Genomic DNA, 21,145 nt, shown 5'->3' on the forward strand with positions numbered 1-21,145 from the left:
GTCTTGCATTCTGATTCTGAAGAATCACTCCGGTGCTTCCGGAGGCAGGAGATCATAAATAAAGCATTGCCCAAAAAAACTACGAGGAAAGCTCTTACAAAGGAGAAATTCTTGAGTGCAAATGGGGTATAGTCTACGTGATATCCAAGCACGCATTCGAGCCGAATTTTGGACGGTCAAAATTTAAAGGCCGAAAAAGAGGAGAGAGATTGTTCGAATCTACACCATTCAAAATACATTTGAACAATTCGAATGTGCATTGAGTATTGTCATGTAGTGTCCAATTTGCACTCAAAACTTCTCCGCTGGTTGTCTCTGATGAACAAGGCCTAAACATGGCAGGAAGTTTGCACGCGCGTATACGCTTTGTAGCCCCACTTGCTCCAGACCTCTTTCTCACGCGCACACCACATTCAACAACACAAAGAGAGAGAGAGAGAGAGGCAATCTCCGGTGTTACCCTTACCCTTTTCCCTACTTGTACTACATGGGCGTTCCATTCTACCTCTGTGCATCTCGCTTTTTCCTCAAACCCTAGAAATTACTGAGAAAAAGCGCTCTCTCTCTCTCTCTCTCTCTCTCTCTCTCTCTCTCCTATCTACCCACGTCAATCTTCTACTTTTTGTCTTTCTTTGTGTTTGATTACCATCCCCTGTTTATTAATCATCCTGCATAGATCTCTTTCTCCCCCTTGTTCCCCATGAGCAAAATATAGTCAAAATACCACTAGCATTATCTTCTGGTTGAGACATAAGGAAATGCGAACTACTCGGGAGGCAAATTATTTGCCTAGAATTGTCATTGCGGGTGGAACAGCAGTGAAGTGAACCAACTAGGACTCTGACAATACAGACACACACACACACACATACAAGAGATTGAAGAAATGGGGTCGGAGCAGAATAGGTTTCCGCAGCATCAGGAGCCAGCACCACCCCGGGTATTTCCTTCCTCCCACCATCCAGATCTAATCAACCTGCGGAATCAGTGTTATTGTCTTCAATTTGCTTGGTTTTTCTGTAACTAATTTGTTGTTTTTTTATTTATACCTTGTGTTCTGTCCTTTCTTTTTTTTTCTTTTTCTCTCGCTTAATTTTGATTAAAAATGCTGGCTTGGGCGGGGATCATGTCGCTACCTGTGCATCCATGTCAAAGGGGTATTGTTTGGAGTTAGATCTGTTCAAGTGAGAAAGAGGGCTTTGCTGTTTCTAAGGAAACCTTCCCCCTCCCACTATGCAATTGTTGTGCGTGCGTGCGTGTGTGTGTGTGAGGTTTTCTTTCTTGAATCGTTAGTATACACCTCATAGGGCTGATCGCGGTTTCGACACTGGATCTGATCTTTATGAGCAGTAGGGAGGCTCGCTGCATTCCCCCTCAGGACCATTGTTGTCGCCACTTGCCACTAAGCTAGTTGTAATTATGCATATTACCTAAAGGGCTGGCTCGTTCGCCTTTTTTCTGTGAGAATATACTACAACTTTGACTTGGTGTGGTTTAGACCCACATGAAACGAGCTACCTACCATGTGAGCACAGGACAGATCTGATGTGTATATGGTTCAGGAGATCTGCTTTTAGCTGCATATTTTGCTCAAAGATCAAAACTAGAATTGACTCACTCCCCAATATTGTTACCTGATGTGTATTGTTAGCTGCTCTCTCTGATGTGTATTGCACAGTTTTGTAATTTGAGTTTGAATAGCATTGGAAAGTAAGCATTTTAATTGCTTCTCAGGCAATGCTATTTGCTGCAGAAATTAACATCCTTCGATGGAAACCCAAAAATTGCCTCTCTGCCTGTGTGGTAAGGCTGCATATGTCTCACCCTTCCCATACCACAGCTCTGGCAGAAGCCTCAGGCTCTGCTCTGTCCTTCTCTTTTCCTACTTTCATTATTACTGTCTGTTTATACGTGTATAAGGCCTATGAACTGTTTTGGTTCACACGGAATTAGTAGCGATTCTTGTCCACTCCATGAAGTAAAATGCGCAGTCTGATCCCTTCATTGTTGGCCACTTGAATTTTATCCAGATCAACTTGTTTAAATTCCAGGCATCAAAGAAATCTGCCCGGCTTTGGTAGTTGTGATCATTAAATTGCTTAAGATCTTATGGTAGAATTGAGCATGGAAATGCTTCTTGTTGCATATTGCACGGTATCTGCTGCTTGGAAGTTCTGAAATCTGAATCAAAAGGTCTACTTTAAACCACATCACATGAAAGTTAAAGGTTTGTGGCAGCACTGGCAGGTGGAATACCAGTCTTGCTTTATTCAGCTTCTTTGTCTAGTACTTGCTCTCTACCATCTTCACTTTTTCGGTAGGTTTTTTTTTTTTTTTTTTTATAATTTATTTCTAATGCTACCTATTCTACACTGACAGCGGAAGGGGTGGGGAGGATGCTGGGGTGGAATGTCTTGTTTCGGCTCACAAAAAGGTGGAAAGCGGATTGTACCTGCATCTCGTATTCCAGAGGCCAATTCATTGGGAAATGCACCAAATGGACCTCAAAACGTCAGGATGACCAACCAGGCTTCAACTATAGCACCTTCTCTTCTAGCTCCACCATCCTCACCTGCATCCTTCTCAAATTCCGCCCTTCCTTCGACAGCCCAGTCACCCAGCTGTTTCTTGTCATCATTGTCTGCCAATTCCCATGAGGAGGGGGGTCCGTCATCCACTATGTATGCCACAGGGCCATATGCACATGAGACGCAACTCGTATCTCCTCCTGTTTTCTCAACCTTCACCACCGAGCCATCAACTGCTCCTCTCACCCCACCACCAGAGTTGGCTCACCTAACCACTCCGTCCTCTCCCGATGTTCCTTTTGCTCAGTTCCTTTCATCAGCCGTGGATCTTAAAGGCACTGAAAAGACCAACAATTACATCACTGCTTCCAATGATCTTCAAGCAACATATTCCCTTTATCCTGGGAGTCCTGCCAGTAGTTTCATATCGCATGTTTCAAGGACCTCAGGTGACTGCTTATCATCATCTTTTCCTGAGCGTGATTTCCCTCCTCAATGGGATCCTTCAATTCCTAGACCTCAAGACACAAGATACCTAAAGTCCGAGTCAGGCAGGCTTACTGGGCTTCATACATCTAGTGCCTCCAAGTTGTCTCAAGATTCCAATTTTTTCTGCCCAGCTACATTTGCGCAATTCTATCTGGACCAAAATCCCTTACCTCATTCTGGCGGGAGGTTAAGTGTGTCTAAGGAATCAGATGTTCACTCCAGTGGTGGCGGTGGCCATCAGAACAGGCAGAATAAAACTTGCAAACAAGATGTGGAAGAAATAGAAGCGTACAGAGCATCCTTTGGGTTCAGTGCAGATGAAATAATCACTACAGCCCAATATGTGGAGATTTCTGATGTATTGGATGACTCCTTTAGCATGACACCTTTTACTGCCAATAAGCTGCATATGGAAGAAAGTATGTTGCCTCCCCCAACTAATAGAGGACAAATAGCAGAGGAAACACACACGAATTTTCCGAGTCCCAAGAACCACTCATCAGAATTAAAAGATGTTTATGGGGTTGTAGGCAGAGAAGTGCCAGCTTCAGGCAATAATTCTCAAGGTGAATAATCTCTTCTTGTTGAATATAAGATTTTCTAATTGAGCATTCTTAAACCAAAAGGTTTTTGGATTCTTATTGTAAGTTCTTCAACCTCGAGCCTGTCATATTGCAAAATGTCATGACGTCAAAATCTTTCAAAATTTCATGCCTTGCTAGCTTTCTGAAAGCTCCCCGGCTCCATTATAAGGGCTAAATAGATGCGTCTTGTCTCTTCATTTGTGTTTCAACAGATTTTTAGCATCTCTGTCATCTTCTTTCTTTCACACCCTGTTTCTTGCAGCAACAATGTCATTTTTTTCTTGTATGAATCAGGCCATATATTACGAAAGCGACCTGGTGATGTCTTTGGGCGAAGTTTAGCTGGTAACCATATCTTGAGCGATGACGATGACATATTTTCTAGGATGGGCACTTCAAAAATTAGCAGGAAATATCATCAAGGGTTATCAAGCTCTGATGCAGAAATTGACTACAGGAGAGGGAGAAGTTTGAGAGACGGCAAAGGAGACTTTGCATGGCAGGACTAGTCGCTAGTTGTTTCTCATGTGTTAACTTGCAGGTATTTTGGTTCGTCTGTATCTTGGGGGTTTCTGTTTAGGTGATTGACCTGCTCTCTCTCTCTCTCTCTCTCTCTCTCTCTCTCTCTGTCGTGTGAGATCGCTGTTTATGATTGATGAATGTAATCCATTTCTCTGTTATATATTTCTCAGTAATGTATGTGATGTTCTCCGAATAATATTATTATTAGTATCTAAGATTCGTTGCATTGGCAAAAGTGGTAGTCTGGAATTCTATTAGTTATTTCCTCAAGCTTGCTTATAGTATTTGTCTAATTTGGTTTGTACACTGCTAGTGTCCAAATTACAACATGTAAACTGCAACTCGTCTGGAAATCAAAATGAATGGTTGCATGAATTACCCTGGCCATTTATACCCTGGCCATTTATACAGATTCAGTATTCGAGAATATAGCAAGGCAATGAAATCATCCTCCAGGCAAATGTTGATTGAACACATATAGAGATGGAATCCAAATGACTGTTAATCAGATATCTAATAGTAGTTTTAATCTAAAAGAACTCTATCACATCAGAAATAATTTTCTTCAGGATTGTATCCCTTTGTTAATGGCATCATTCTGTCCTTTTGGGTAAGTGAAACAGCATGCAATGCATGATTCAGAAATCTAGAATAAAGGCACATTTGACAGGGCAGAATCTTTGGAACAAAAGACTAAATTCGTTATTGTCGTAATCGTAATCAGACTTTATTTGAACCAAATTGCTCAATTTCTATTGACGAAGCCACCTTGTCAGGTAGGGCGATTCCTAATTCAAAAAACAGAACAAGAATTGAGTCAATGGGTCAACTTAGTTCACTGAACGTTGTATCAACATCCTAGCACAATATAATGGGTCCATTGGGAAGGGTAATTGCGTGTTTGCAAACAACGATCCACGGCCCGAATGAAGATGAAAGCGGTTAGTTTCCCACATGGTCTTCCAGTGGCTCGGCCGTCAGCAAAAGCTCTTATTAAGCTTGCTTCGTATTAATGACCTCTAACTTGAAGAAATGCGTTAGTGACATTTCACTTGTGTTTCATTCTCCCATGAGGAACTGCAAGAAAACAAAAGAAACACACATTTGGAGCAGTATCCAATATGATTACCAAACCATTTCTTTTATAATCTCTAGACAATGGCCATCCATACAACATTAACCCAATTAAAAAAATACGTCCAAGTAACAGTCGGAGCAAGTAATAAACTTCACAAAATACAAGGTATTCGTGTCCGGGTATGAAATGGTTACTCATGAATTCATCTCAGCGGGCTGATCAGACGACTTGTTTATGTTGTCTTGTTCCAGTTTTATCTGTGGCTCATCAATTAACATCGATCCCGAATAAGAAGCCTGGAAAAGACATCCAAGAGAGGCAATACGCTATAGCTATAGAGATTTCACCACAGAAAATTTTGTTTCCGAGTACAAAAACTCAAAACAGAATTTTGAGGTTCACCTTTGTTTCTGTATCTGTTTCCCTTGCATATTCCACTTCTTTTTGATCCTCCTGCAGATGCAACGAAGACTTAAAGATATATACAGTTAAATGCAACATGAGCCAGCTTAACATAAATCACGACGTCACATTAAAAGGTGGAGTTATCTTTTCAGTCTCATCAGCTTCCCCACATAATGGTAGAGTCTAAAATCACAATTTCATGGTCTCTTTACAAGTCCTCTAATAAGACATCATCCAAGGGTCGCATTATGACCTTAGAAAACAACTAATCAAATCAAAATCAGGCCTTAATGAGGGGAATACTGTTTCTAGTTTCCACTTCCAAAAGAAAATTGCCTACAAAACAAGGAGAATCGTCTAATCACCAAGCCCTGAAGCACAGAATATTTCACCAAACGAGCTGCTGCTCATTCATTCAACATAGATCATGCACACAATCATAGTTGTGTCCATTGCACAACATAATAACTGCTTTAAGATAAGTAATTTACTACACCAATTACAAAACAAATAACAGCATATTCTCAATTATGTTCTGCAAATAGAATTGGATGAACTAGTTTTTGCAGATGATAAAAACAAAAGCGAAACTGAACATACCATGGCTTTAGGCTCAAGATATTCCCTCTTCACCCTACCTGACAACGGCTTACTGAAAAAGAAAAAAAGTAAAACATACCAAAAAGCCCAGTTAGTACCCAAGTACTGTGTAAGAACAGTAAGGTCTACTACTACTCAGCTAGAGCATCTCCAATGGGTTTGGTATCTAGTGTTTAAGTGGGGTTTGTACTAGGAACTCACAAACTGAAAACGTATTTAGGTGATCCAATTTGTGTTTTATGTCAGGCTCCCAAGTGCGATGGGAGCATGATGCTCCCATTGAATATGGACTCTTAGATTGAAAAATATGTAAATCACGACCGTCAGATCCAAACCACCCACGAAAAAGTAAGGTAGTTTTGCTAAAAACGAGATGGTTTTACTATTTTTCCGCCAAAAAATCGCAATATTACTCACCACAAAACAGGGTTTCCATACTATTTACTAAGGCAACACTAACTATGTTATATGGTTACACTTACTACATTGTATGGCTACATTTACTAAACTTATTACTGAGACGTTTTGACAATCAATGGTTGAGATCAATGATTGAGATGAACTCATACAATCCAATGGTAATGAACAATTGGCAGCATCATGCTCGCAATCCGCTTGGGAGCATTATAGCCATTGCCCTAGTTTGTGTGCTAGAGTGTGCTAATTTTAAGGTGTGTTAGAATGTGTGCCAAGTTTGGTCGTATAGCTACCAAACAATAAGTGGGTCTCGTCTATTTAAATTCAAACTCCAACCATAAAACAAGGTGACATTTATTTTTAATGAGTTTTTAGAATTTGTTGCAAAAAATTAAAACAATCATAACTAAGCCATTGGAATACTCATAATTTCAATAAATAGTAAAGTCTAAACAAACTTATGGGACCCGCTTTTAACCTAATACCCATTCTAACAAACATTTTAACACACAAATATAGAGATTGACATTGGAGATGCTCTTACTACCCAAGTATGCACAAAAAAGAAAGTGAGAATAAATGGAAGAATGTACCAGTCATCAACAACATCCATATCGGAATCACGACCCCATCTATCATCTTCGTCTTCTTGATCCTCATCTGCCTGAAAATTAAAGCATTTTGAGGAAACACACTTCGCATGTAATACCAACCTCACAATGCAGCATCAAGAAGTGAATACCAAGAATTTAATAATAAATTAGCAATGATCACAAGAGAAGTTGGGTGAACACATCCCCATATTAATCAAAAGCTCAAATAGCAAATTTAAAAATCAAACCAGTGCTTTAGCATATTTATAACTTGGGAGTTGATGGAGAATGCCAGCCGAAACCAAAGCTGTATTCCTAACTTCCTAGTACCTTTTTGTTTATAGTAGGCTTGACCAACTTCTGAGCAAATAATAAACATAAGAATAGAACTATAATATTAAAATACTAAGCCTCAAAGAAATATTCTTCTGCCAAACCTCTGAATTAAAGCAGATTCAAAATTTAACTTTTGCACCAAGGAGCATATGCTTCCCTCAGGCAATCAGCCTATAGTACACCATTTTTTGTATCTTGATTGGAACTATAGGAACAGTGATAAAACAAAGAAACAAATGATTTTTGCAGAAACAAAATCTTGAATCGTAGTTTAACATGAACTTCAGGTTTCTTCTGCAAAGCAACGTTGCATGCATGTAATTGGATACAAGAGACTAGAAGAAATGGACCAAGAAAATGTAGATCATGCCAAATTTGATGTAAGAAAATACTAATTGGAGATGGCATTGCCGATCAAAAAATAAAATAAAATTGGAGATGACATTTGGTTACTATGTCCATTAACCTTGACCTTGACACTTTAGGAACCAGCAGCCGACTTTTGCCCGGTAACTAGGAAGAAACAAGACATAAAATTCATTCCATATCAAATCAATGGATGGACACTCAAACAAGACTTGATATCAAATCAATGGAAGATATACTAAAACAATGCCACAAACTATCCCGAACCTGATCAAATATTTCATCTTCCAAAATAAGCAGGCTCTCACTACCGCTCTGTAAATAGCAACAGCAATATATATACACCCAAGCACCCTAACACAAAAAATTGTGCTCTGGCTAACTTTTAAGTCACTTTTCCTAGAGAGATCGTGCAGCATCTCGTCAAGAAAAATGTTTTGCATTCACAAGAATCATATCAAACAAAGTATCATATATCCAGTAAAGGTGACACTGAAAGGAACAACAAAAAGGGCAAGAATTTTAGCAATACAAACCTCTGGGATCTCAGTATCGGGTGGTCTCTCCTGGAACTGCACACTTGGTGCATGCTGAAGTTTTGATAGATTATCAAGAAGCTTTATTTTAATTTCGTCCAGGAGCTGGCGCGAGTTCTTGTTTTCCATGTTACTTGGAGCAACATGAAGTGTATAATCTGGACCGAAGTACTCATAATACTCGTGCTGTGGCATCTTATCTTCAATCTCAACCCCAAGTGCAACCCCAGTCTGTTCAAAGAACAACATCAGGGTAATTTTAAAAAATTAAATAAATAATTCCAGCAGATGTCTCAAATTATCATTTTGTGCACAACTCAGGAAAAGAAAACATGCATGTTTAAGAAGATACTTGTTTGGTGCTTACTCTTCAGTTACAACTAGCATCTACAAGTCAACTTCAACCAAACTAGACTCACATAACCATTTATTTGGGGTCATCAATTTGTCCTAGTGATAACACAAAAGCTTCCTTGCTGTTTGTGACAGTGTTGCCAACATGTTTAATGTTTTCCTCCAAATTCAGGCAAACACACACACACACACATAGATATAAATATATGCTATATGTATATATTAGAACATTTTTTGACACTTCGTCTCAGCCATTGACTTCAATTGCAGAGATTAGAACATAGTTGTCAAATCGTGCATTGAATTGAGAATCGAAATGGTCATTTTTCGAATCATGAATCGCTCCGATTCGGTCATGACTTCTATCATGCATAGAAACCTATGCTTATTGATTAGGCTAACAACAATATATACTACAAATGAAAAATTTAGGCCTAAATCAATAAAAACCTTCTTCCAAATGATGATTTGATAATAACGTTGTATATTAGGTAAGCTGCTTGTATTGCAACTACCAAGAGATGATGATTCGTAAATCCTACTTATGGTTCTTTTTGTACAAAAGAGTTACAAGTACAAAACAAACCCTTTGAAGGTCTATAGGGTTGTTGTAGTCCTTTTATCTTCCTCATTTTCGATTCACTCTTGTAATAAATTTCCTTTTCTTATTATTTATCCATAGACAAAAGATGACATATAACAATACTAAAAACCTTTAAAAAATAGTTTGACCCTTTCCACACAATAAAAGAAGCAAAACAAGAGTAAAAAATGAATTTCAAAAACTTAAAGTGAATCATTTGATTCACTTACGATTTGATTCACTTACGATTAGCAGCTATTTCCGATTCAGGTAGCCTATTCGTATCGATTACCCACCGAATCGTATGATACAAATCGTGAATTGTACGATTCTAATAACTGTGCACCTAATATCGCCACACCACCCCCCCCCCCCCCCCCCCCCCCGGCACCTCCATCTCCAGCAAGCCCTGTCTCCAAGGAGGTAGGGAAAAGCATGAGAAAGATGTGTGGGGTTTCAGTTTCTGTGAAGGAAAATCATTGCCAAGGATGAGAAAATGCCGGATCTTGAGCATGAGGTGAGTGATCTTGGAGTTTGTCTGTAGGGTACTAATATTGAAGCTTTTAGGGAATTTAATTCGATATTGAAATAGAGTTTGGGATTTTTATCCTGCATTTGGGTGATGAGAAAATTGAGGAAAGAGAACCCAAAACTAGGAACCTACCTTGGTATTGAGGGTCAGGTTTGTGGGTTTTGAATTAATCGAAAAACTAGGGTTTCCATTGGCCCACCAAACTGATTTTTTGACAGATTGAGATCTGCTCGGATTTGTAAGGCCCCAAACCAACCTGGAACAGAGCCTTGGAGGGAGTTATTAGAGAGATCAATTTTCTGTAATTAGGAAATGTTTCTTAAGGATTTCCATAAGATAATACCCCAGAGATTTTTGAGATGTTGATTTGTGTAATTGGTGGGTTTGGGGCCTTTGGGCAATTAGTTATTGGTGGGTTTGGGCCAAGTGACTTGAAGCCTGAAACAGAGCTGAAGGCATATGACACCAGTTGTTGGTCTCTCTTGTTTCATGAGGAGTCTACAAAGGAAAAGAGGAATATGAAAGAGAGTGAATTTGAGGATGATCTCCATCACAAAAAGTTCAGAATTTCAGTGGGTAGCAGCAGTGGATTTTCCTCACATGAGAGAGCGTAAATGGCTCGCTGGAGATGGGGTTGCTGGAGATGGAGGTGCCGGAGTGGGGAAGGGGGGGAGAGAGAGACTAGGTAAGACGGAGAAGTGGGGGAGATGTTATGTTTTAATCTCAGCCATTGATTTCAATGGCTGAGATGGAGTGTCAATATTGTGGTAAAAAATGTGTCTCCGGAACCGGCCCATATATATATACACACGCACACGGGCACACACATGCACGCGCACCCACACACGCACACACATACACCAATAATACCATCACCAGGTCAATGTAAAGCATATATTAACATGTATTATTTGACTTGTGATTATTGAGAGCAATGTCTTGCACAATGATACCTCGTAGCACCAGCAACGAGCAACGTTGCGTATTGTATAGCCACCTCCACCAAGCAGCAATAACGGCACATTGAAAGATCTCATGTACCTTACACACTCTGCATGACCTTTTATTGAGAGATTGAAGCAGCCTAATCTATCTCCCGACAAAGAGTCTGCACCACACTGTAGGACCACAGCACCAGGCTTAAAAACTTCCATCACTTTTCCCATTATTGGCTTAAATAAGGACTGGTAGCTCTCATCATCGATACCGTCATCTAGTGGGACATTAAGAGAGTAATATTTCCCTTTCCCGTATCCAATATCACGTACATCCCCCGTCCCGGGGAAGTAATCTCCAAATTTGTGGAAGGAAACTGTCATAACTCTGTCTGTAGTGTAAAACGCCTCCTCTACACCATCACCATGATGAATATCAATGTCCACGTACAAAACACGCTGCAAGATCAATACAGCCACAGTATCAAATTATAAAATGCGAAAGGTCAAATCAACACTGTTAGTCCAATATTCGAAAGACAATGGCAAACAAATAGGAAGTACTTTTCAGTTGCTAAACAGGGAGCCACAGGTTTCATGCATATAACTAATGACAGACCAAAGATGCAATTTTAATTGCCAACCAAAATCAGGATACTAATGATGTCTGTTACATTATGCTGACACTATGACAGAAGAAAATCATTCAACAACACGGAAAAAATAAGTGGATATAGCCCCCTTTCCAGGGCCATTCCTCAACAAACGTTTGTCTACAAGGCTACAGCCATAGTATTCATTATGTTCATGCTAAAAGAAAATCCAATTAGTGCTTACACCCCCAAGCAGGATTAGGTATCAATTATGTGATGATTTTACAAGCAAATGCGATACCAAGCTTAAGCGGTTAGGAATTGGCCCAACAATATATATCAAACTATTCAATACCCTCCTGTGGATATGCAAACATCATTAACTAGAGAGAAGCACAATGCAAACGGATACACAAAACCCAAAACCTCCCCCAACATAATTTGTTGGAAATGGGGTCAACAAAGCCCATCAACCCATCTGAATGATCCAAGTTGAGGGCGCGACAAGAAAGAGAGGAATTTCAAAAAGGATTGTCGACATTCTAAGAGTGAACTGATTTCCTCAAACTTAACTGAAAACATAGCTTTTACACTATAAAAAGATGTGTCCATGTGGCTTACCACAAGTGCTGCAACAAAAAACTTGTTGAGTATTGACCTTACGGAATAGCAAGTATTGCCAATAGTTATTGGCATTAGTGAATCCACCGAGCTTTATATACAACCAAGGTAAAATGCATTATCCAATAAAAAGATTTCACCAACCTCGTGCATTTTAAGGAGCTCTAGAATTGCCAAGACAATATCATTCACATAACAGAATCCAGAAGCTTCACATTTCTTTGCATGATGTAGACCCCCAGACCAATTTATTGCAATATCGGAACCATGGTTCAACTTTACAGCACCACCGACCGAACCACCCGCATAAGTCTGACAAAAAGAATACAAACCATCAAAAACAGGGCAGTCTTCCCCGACATTGAACCTCTTCAGTTGCCTGAGCTGATCCTGTTGGGTTTCTGGAGTGATGCTCCTCAGAAATGCAACATAATCATCAGCATGAAACCTGCAGAGATCCCTATCTCTAGCAAGAGCAGGCTTTACAACATGCATATGCTGCAATAAACCATAGTGAGCTAGAAGAGCATGCGTCATCCGAATCCTGTGCGGCTTCATTGGGTGACCTTGACCATAGTAATAATTGCCAACCTCTGGGTCATAGAAATAGAACACTTTTCTCTTCAACCCGTCAGGCCCAGATGGCAGGGAATTGCCTCCAGCCTCCATTGCTCAACTGTGTCAAAGCCTGTCCATGAAGTTTGAAGCAAAAATAAAAACGCTTCGCTACCACGCACTAGTTCAAATGACTTATAACTGATTGCTGAATGATTCACGACAAAAAAGTTAAAATTGAACAATCAGCTAGAACAGAATAGCTTCACTTATGTTCTGACTATCAGCTAACAATCAGGTACCAATGCATTATAAACCAACACGATCTACTCCGTATGTATATAATTATATATCACCATGAAAGAACCCCAATCTTTAAGTTCAAAAGATGTAAAAGCAAAAAAACATTCTGTTGATTCAGGGTAACCAGGGCCGGCTCTGGGTCACAAGAAGCTCACCACTTCAGGCCCCACAAAATTGCCAAAAAGAAGGGGGCTAACTGTATTATACTCCTACATCTGAGTTGAATCTTGAATGTATTCACTCCTGGTGTGTGGATCGGACATCCCTAACTCCCGAAGGCGTGCTTTTTCACCAGACATCAAACATAATCTGTTTAAGCATCTAAATTACCCGTAGTAAAAAACAACAGCAACAAAAGAGAGAGTAGACACAGAGAGAGAGAGAGAGAGAGAGAGAGAGAGAGAGGGTGTTTTACCTGTTCGTTTTAAGATTTCGGGCTTGTTCTAATGGAGTACATTATTTCTGAACAGCGGCTGGTTCTAATACCGATCGAAAGGAAATTTATGGGGTAAAGAGTCTAAAGACAACTATACATATATATACATAGAAAACTCTATAACTTGATCCGTGTCACAAATTACTCCACTTTCTTGTATGTTTTACAGTTTTAACTCTAATACTTCTGCTGTAACAACAATGTGAACCGGGTTTGGTTAAGTGGGTACGATAAATCAACTAAGGCCCCATTTGATAAGAGGTTTGAGGGTTGGGATTGGAGTATTAATTCCATGAGAGTATTAATACTCTGTTTGGTAACAAAAAAAGGTTCGGATTATTAGTCCATTGGGATGTCCAAGCCAGCCAATAGGGGTATTAGGAATACCCTTAGGACTTGGTATTTATAGTCCAATCCCAATCCCTTCTCATTATCAACTATTTTTTATTATCAATTTCTTCTATCAATCCAATCTCATCATCTAATCCAATATCAAACAAATGTGATATTAATAATCATATAATCTAATTTCATCTCAAACAAACATACTCATTATCAATCCCTTCTTATTAACAATTTCTTTTCATTACCAATGCTAATCCTAATCTCATCTCCTTACGAATCTCATCCATCTATTACTGTTGTCAAACGAGCCCTAAAGAGTTTGTTTGCAAGGTGCATGTAAGTTAACTCGGACATCCGCTTGTTAAAAAAAAAAGTGAACCCTCTGCATATCAATTTAACTGCAGTAATAATTGTATCCTAGCAAAAATCAATACATGTGTCATACAGTATCTATATAATTTTTTTTTTTATAACCAGATGTCCGGGCCACCTTGTAAGCACCTTGACTAATTCCAAGACCTTAAAAGTAATGACCCGGTATACCCCCAGAAAGTCTATCTACACAGACATTTCATGCACAGATTGTGCACAGATTTTTGTGTGGGGCCCACCATGGATCTCACACAAACAATCTGAGCCGTTCATTAATTGTAGAACACTTTTTTAAGGTGTCTGCAAAAAATCAGCTGAATCCAATACATATAAGTGTTTGATCCAATCATTTAAGTTTTCTTTATTCTGAAATCTCAATGAAAGTTAGATGATTGGATCGAAAACTTATAGGTATCGGATTAAGATGATTTTTCACGGGAATCCTTGAAAAAGTGTTTTACATTTAATGAATGTTTGGATCGTTTGTGTGGGACCTGTGATGGGCCCAAAAAAAATCTATGCACAATCTATGAGCTTTTGTTCGTGTGGGTAGCAACCCTCTATACCCCAGAGGTCAAAGTTTTTGTAATTTTAACCTCGACTTATCACACTAACTATGTTTACTTATGCACTTAATATTTTTTTAAATTCAACTTATGCACCTAATCTAAAGCACACATATTAATACTATTTTTTGTCCTGGCAAGACGAAAAACTCACATAATGTTTGAAAAGAAAATATCACATATAATAACATGAAAGTGATAGTGACAAAACTATTTTTGTTAATACGCAATTTTAATGTATAAGAAGTCTTGTACTCTGGACATGGTACAAGTCTTTTACACTGAAGTTTTGGCATTAACAAAACTTATTTCGTCGTTATCACCAACCATAATAAAACTATAAAACATGATTAAATTGCTAAATTTTGGAATTGAATAATTCTGCAATGATAAGTGAATTGATTCTACAGTCAAGCTAGACATGTGGAATTTTTTAGAACAAAAAATATGAGAGCTAAACCCTTATTGTTGGAAATAAAGTTGCCAGATAAATTTTTTAGGATTGTTCTAGATAGTTGTCTTGGTCTTATTGTCAAATGGATCTTAACTATTGACAACGGGAAAAGCATTATAAAGGTAAATGATTCCATTTAGTATTTATAAGGAAGGACCCTAAATGCACGGCTTTGTTCCCCGCATAATTTTTCACCCTTCATTTTATAATGGCATTTTGGTAAATACTTTGCTTATTCATGACAAAAAATAGAGCACATTTTTGGAAAGAGAGAATTGGTATCAAATTTGTGACCGGATGAGTAAACGTAATTGCTTAATTAGTGGCAAAAGCTAATTGGCCAAGACTTAATTAGATTTTTGTTAAATCTTTCAACAAATTCTTTTAGTTATCAAATCTTTGATTTGGGGGGTAAATATTCTAGACATGGACTTAATTTGCAGAGACAAGGGAAACACAATTAAGCATTTATGGCATGAGTTATCCTACCTTAGGGGCAACGGGTAGTGTATAGATAGGGGGATCCTATTTCATCCCTGACCCTCAATTGGAGGGTTTTTCACTATCCCTGCCACGATCTGCACTATAAATATTCAAAAGTGCTAGGCCAAAGAAATTTTATCCAGAAATTATCCAGAATGCATATACCTTTATCACATGTTGATGTTGAAGAATAGATGTGGTGATATTTCTCACGGGTGATGCGAAACTCTAGTGGAGAACTCGATGAAACAAGGGAGTACATATAAGCAAAATGCCTGTTGGTGGGAATATAATTGAGCAAAAAGCATGGAAAACGCATTCCTCAAAAATATTAGATAAAGAACCATACCTGCCTCTCAAGGGGAATTGGAGTTTCCCTAAATATACACATCCAAATCAAAACGAAACTAAAGTATAAGCACAATACTCAAACCAACCAAAAAATAAAAAACTTCAAATTATATTCTTCAATGACTACGGTAGGTAAAAAAAATTAGTCTCATCAAAAGTCAATCCAAACATATGTAACTAACATTTAACATTAAGACGTGTATTTATAATCTATATAACAACGAATAGTGGTTTTTGTAAAATGTCCCTCTCACAACTGTCAACCTTCGTGGCAGGTTGGAGGGTTGAGATAGAAGCATCAAATCGATCCAACGTCCATCAATTACTTTTGTTCAAAATTTAAAACAAATTGGAACAAGATCCATAACAGTTGTCTATAATTACACCAAATCATAAACAAATCCATCTAATTGTGCTAGGTAATTACACCAAATCGGGAACAAGTTCCCAAATATATGTTTACAACAACCTGCTTCCCAAACGATTTTCCCGAGCAAATTCCTTTTTAATTCATTAATTTTGATGCCAATCTATGCAAGCTCACGAAAGTCGGCACTATTATTTTTGCAATTGTAGAATAGAAACTTGGAATGATTTGGAATCTATGCTATTAAGGTAACCGTAAATAATTCCCTTACATATGATATGACTTTTCCTCGATCACATGTTCAAAAACCCTATAAATTTCGTATTGAACCCTAAAAAGTTCACTCCCTTGCATTGTTTCGGAGATGTTGTGTAGAGACCCGTATATAAATTCCCTAGTTTTAATGTTTATAAATGAGAAATAGATATATTATAATGTGAAATATGTGTTTGTGTGAAATTAGAGGTTTAAAGTGAAAGAATTGGAAGTTTTGGGTGTTATGGCTAAGAGTGTGAGGTGTGTATATACAAGTGTGTGGTGTGTGAGGTAGGGGAATAATTTCCCTTCACTTCATTTTCTTTCTCACTCCCGTTCTCTCTCCCTCTTCCGGCTCTCTCTCCATTTCTCTCCCTCCCACTTTCAAATTTCACCTCCAACCTCAAAACCCATGAAGATTGATTTTCATTCCACCCTCCGTACATGATATTCAGCTTGTATTTAGTTGGGTTTAGCCTGGAGAAGAGTATTCAATTGATTTTGAGGTTCCGGAAGCTACGGCTCGTCCAAATCGCTTGGGTTTCACCTCTAACTTGATGTAGGAAATTCTACCTCTCTTTATATGTTATTTGAGTGTTTCTTTGCCTTTTTCGAGCCTGTGTTGGTTGTTGTTGGGGTTGGATTGAAATTTGAAAATTTATGTCGAAATCGCCTGAAAAACACCTTTCCTACCGGTAGGAACTTTTCATCTATCGGCAGGACAAGTTTTCATAACCAGCTCAAATGTATTCATCCACCTACCGATAGGCCAAGTGCGAAATCGTTTCTAGCAAAATGTTGGCCTTTCTGTTTCCAGTTTCTACAGGTAGGAACTTTCACCTACCGGTAGGTCAAGTGTAGATTTCCTCTCTTCTACCGTAGGACTCATTCACCTACCGGTATGCACAGTGTCTATGAGCTGCTTTTCCTACGTCTTCTAAATCATCTTTTTGGAGCTTCTCATCGACTCTAGTGGGTTTGTTTGTGCATCCTTTCAAGTGTTTGAAGGATATTATTTGTTTCGTACTTAGGATGATATCCGGTGGATTTGTATGGGCTCGTTGAGTTAAGAAATGAGGAATGTAAGTTATTGCACATTGAAACACGAACGATACACATGAACATGTCTAGTGATCCGATGAGTAGTATTGCAATTCGTCTTTTCTCGACTCGTAGAAGCTTTTTGATTCCTTTAGCATACGATTTACGAACCCCAAGTATAGAAACAAGAAGACTGGGCATCGCAGAGTTTAGTCGAGGGTTGATATGAAGTATGTGAAGGTACGGGGGTGTACTTAGAGGTATGGTGAGAATGTGTGTATTTGCTTATATGTGTTGCAGTAGATTGTTGGTTTCGTAATATCGTGTGATTAAATAAATGGCTTTGGACTCGATTGAATGGTTTGATGTTTGTGAAATGAGAATGTGGAATAAATGTGGATAACAAATGGACACAAAGAGAATTTTCAGGGCTTTAGAATGAGTAAATGCCTAGCAGGAGCTAAATGTTCATATTGTATGCTTTCAGGGCTTGTTATCGAGTTAGTGCCTGGTAGGAGCTTCGGCTCAAACTCTTACCGACACGTAATTGGTTTATGAAGTAAATGAAAGGATTTTGGTTTTGATTGAAATCCTCCAGTATTCTTGAGCGAATCAACGGTTTCTGGTATTTGGGCACAAATCAACGGACTCCGGTATTCAGCCTGAATCAACGGAGCTTGGCCTACAATGGTCTTAAGTTTTCTCTAAATTGTCTGACATCAAAAAGAAAAGCTTTATGATAAAGGGTTCGACGACGAACGAAGGAGAGATGAGAAAGAATGAGGTACCGCACGAGAAGGTGGATTGGCAATCGTCGGATACTTGATCATGATAGTTATGCTTATCTCTGTTGTCATTGGGTTTCTATCGTTTGTTCTTCTGGATTGCTTATTTGCATATAGAGTTTGCGTAGACTTTTCTACTGGGCAAGTGTAGCTCAAACCTTACATCATTTTCAGGTGCTAACCCAGAATAGTAACTTGCATGCCTGGAGTTACTTATTGAAAGCTAACCAAAAAAGTTACTTATTTATCCTTGTAAATTTCTTTTGAAAGATATATTTGTAACTCAAGTTATAATTCTTTGATTATGAAATATTTGTAAAGACTCTAATGGACTTGGAACTATGATTATGGGAATGGAAATATTGTAATCTTTTGTGTATCGTATAGAATATTGTGAGGATTTATTTGTGGAAGCCCTTTATATTTATGTTAAAAATCGAGGGCGTGACACGATGCTCAGTTATTTATATTATTTATGTTTCTTAGTTGCTTAATTAGTTCATGCCTTTTTTATTTTAACATCACTATTTGATTGGGGATTCGTACACATTCAATTCAATTTTTTAGATATTAGAACCTCTATGTCGAGGGTAAGATTAATTGGTATTGCTTGATCATAGTAGTTCAAATAAGAAAACATGCCTATTGAAAGCTCAATGTTATTCGGTGTTACATGACGGATTGAAAAAGAAAGTTGTTTGAATGTCACAACGCTAATGGGATGTCAAAAAAATCACACGCATCGTGTATGAATCATATGCTATGATCATGCCTCTTACACGTTAAGAAGTTGAGTTGCGGAAATCACTTTCACCAATCCATAGGTATTCACATTATTCCTTTTTGGCTTTTCCATCTTTAAAATTACTTATGAGGTTTTAATTCATACTTATTTAATAAAATAATATAAATTAACCGACGAGTCCATATGTTTATTTTTATTTTCCTACACAAAGTTAGAGCTACGCGAGAATTCGAGGGACTGGGCAATCCTTTTAATTAATGGATGATGATGTATAAAATCCCCAATCCAGTGGTCACCTTATAGTATGTGATTTGAGTCCCAAATCAATTGTTTACCGGTCCATAATGTCTTTCGCTGGCTATTTAGAAGAACTTACTAATAAACTCTTAAAAAAAATCCCAAGTGACCAAGCAATTGATAAACCTCAACCGTACGTCACAATAACCTAGCCTAATGATATTGACTTATGAATGGGGAATGACTTATGACTTCGTTTGATATGAATTTACAGTAAAAAAAAGAAGGCGGCATAACCCAAGGGAGACTCTCCCATAGGCTACACCTTGGGAGAGTCTCCCTTGGTTGTGCTGCGATATGAATTTACAGTACCTGTAACAACAATAAATTTTGTCCGTGCATATCACGAGTTGTTGCTAGATTTCATTGCTAAATAATTGGTTGTTTAGATTTTATGAAACTTTAATTGAGAGTTGCTGGGTTTGATTTTATTTCATCTCCATGACCAAGGGTTTTCTTATCCCTCCCTGCATGAACGATGATTTTTACTTTGTTAATTTTTTTTAATCATCATTGATTGGGTGTTTAGGTTTTCTGAAACTTTAATTTGGAATTGGTTTTCGCAAAGTTGGAATCGTTGGACGAGGGATGAGATATTGCATGTGGGCACATAATTGATTTACGTGTGTTGATTACTCGAGTCGTGCCTTCAAGCACGGGCATGCACTAATAAGGACGGGTTTTAAAAAAATCACTACGTAGGACGTGTTTTACCTAAGTATATAATTTACGGAATTACTACTTAGGTATGGGGCCATAAACTTGATGCGGGCTTCGATTGTGAAGAGCCGTTAAGGACCCTTAAAAATCAAGGCTCGGTGCTGAGGGTAACTAGCATCATTTTTTGTAAAATGTTTGAGACCTTGTAAGGAGAAAGATTCATAGAGAGTTTACAAATTACCTCTGACCTCCGAGTTTTGACTCGTTCTCATGATTTCTCTCTCGCCCACTCCGCATCTAACTTCTCTCTTCATATACCTGCCTCTTATTTCGTACGTAGGCGAATGGATTAACCAATCAATCGGCCAACTTATCAACCTACACATAGTCTTTAGGTGAATACTTTACATAGTTTTGCTTGACTGGTGTGTAATGTGGGTTTTCTAATAAAATCTTAATTTACCCCCACACAAAAAAAAAGAGTCTGTGTCCTCAGTGTCTATTTCTGTAAGCTTTATTTTTCCCTGCTTTGAAAATAATCTTCAAGATTTGGATAATATTCATGAAAGTTCAATTAAAATTTCATTACATAAGTGCATAGAACATTGTAATCAGGTCACATACTAAAATCCAGCAAAAACATTAACACACACATATATAATCTCCTACTAGAGAGGTGGAGAGAGAATAAGGATAGCAGGCTGCTGTTACTAGGATAGCTGAGGAAGCAATGATTGGTTGTGGCCTACAATCCGAGAAAAATTGAATGGCGAATTCATCCTCACCTACCTTTACGACCACAACCACCACCACCACAATCCTACCGCCCGCAATCCTTTGCCACCTTTGTTTTCCTTTGAAAAGAGGGTTAGGATTCGAATCACAAAGAGGAAGAAGCGTGCGACCAAGGGCAAAGAACAGGAGCATTGTATGGACTTTGTGGGTGGGTGCCGGGAATTGGGCTAGTGTCAAAGAGGGCGAGGGAACGAATCAAGAGGCGACAATGTCAACAACAGGGCAGGAGGTGTGCAGCGGCAAGGAGGTCAGTAGAATGTCTG

At 38.5% G+C, this 21,145-nt stretch overlaps 2 protein-coding genes across 4 annotated transcripts; one reads left to right on the plus strand and one right to left on the minus strand.

The window, feature by feature from the left end:
• The first annotated feature begins 382 nt into the window (after positions 1–382).
• On the plus strand, positions 383–4,358 carry LOC131330757 (uncharacterized protein At1g76660). Of its 2 annotated transcripts, none has more exons than XM_058364459.1 (3): positions 383–940; positions 2,380–3,583; positions 3,896–4,358. In XM_058364459.1, exons 1-3 carry the CDS (start codon positions 887–889, stop codon positions 4,108–4,110), a joined length of 1,473 nt encoding a protein of 490 aa, XP_058220442.1. In that variant the 5' UTR covers positions 383–886; the 3' UTR covers positions 4,111–4,358. The 2 variants fall into 2 exon arrangements, with proteins under 2 accessions (XP_058220442.1, XP_058220443.1); XM_058364460.1 differs by lacking the exon at positions 383–940 and adding an exon at positions 2,060–2,247.
• An 868-nt stretch (positions 4,359–5,226) lies between these two features.
• Positions 5,227–13,513, minus strand: LOC131330756 (histone deacetylase 19). Of its 2 annotated transcripts, none has more exons than XM_058364457.1 (8): positions 13,346–13,513; positions 12,217–12,760; positions 10,877–11,317; positions 8,455–8,685; positions 7,217–7,287; positions 6,207–6,258; positions 5,604–5,654; positions 5,227–5,497 (listed from the first exon to the last, which is right to left on the minus strand). In XM_058364457.1, exons 2-8 carry the CDS (start codon positions 12,739–12,741, stop codon positions 5,396–5,398), a joined length of 1,473 nt encoding a protein of 490 aa, XP_058220440.1. In that variant the 5' UTR covers positions 12,742–12,760; positions 13,346–13,513; the 3' UTR covers positions 5,227–5,395. The 2 variants fall into 2 exon arrangements, with proteins under 2 accessions (XP_058220440.1, XP_058220441.1); XM_058364458.1 differs by lacking the exon at positions 13,346–13,513 and adding an exon at positions 13,086–13,337.
• Between the last annotated feature and the right edge of the window lie 7,632 nt (positions 13,514–21,145).

This window comes from Rhododendron vialii, chromosome 6a (assembly GCF_030253575.1).
Source record: "Rhododendron vialii isolate Sample 1 chromosome 6a, ASM3025357v1".
Taxonomy (NCBI): domain Eukaryota; kingdom Viridiplantae; phylum Streptophyta; class Magnoliopsida; order Ericales; family Ericaceae; genus Rhododendron; species Rhododendron vialii.

Bases quoted from the DNA above. Each gene is read 5' to 3' on its own strand.
- LOC131330757 (XM_058364459.1), top strand. From the start codon at position 887: ATGGGGTCGGAGCAGAATAGGTTTCCGCAGCATCAGGAGCCAGCACCA. The intron at 941-2,379 runs GTATTTCCTTCC...CTACACTGACAG, and splicing joins AGGAGCCAGCACCACCCCGG to CGGAAGGGGTGGGGAGGATG. The intron at 3,584-3,895 runs GTGAATAATCTC...TGTATGAATCAG, and splicing joins TTCAGGCAATAATTCTCAAG to GCCATATATTACGAAAGCGA.
- LOC131330756 (XM_058364457.1), bottom strand. From the start codon at position 12,741: ATGGAGGCTGGAGGCAATTCCCTGCCATCTGGGCCTGACGGGTTGAAG. The intron at 8,686-10,876 runs GTATCATTGTGC...TTCTTTGAACAG, and splicing joins CTCGTTGCTGGTGCTACGAG to ACTGGGGTTGCACTTGGGGT. The intron at 5,498-5,603 runs GTGAACCTCAAA...TGTCTTTTCCAG, and splicing joins AAACAGATACAGAAACAAAG to GCTTCTTATTCGGGATCGAT.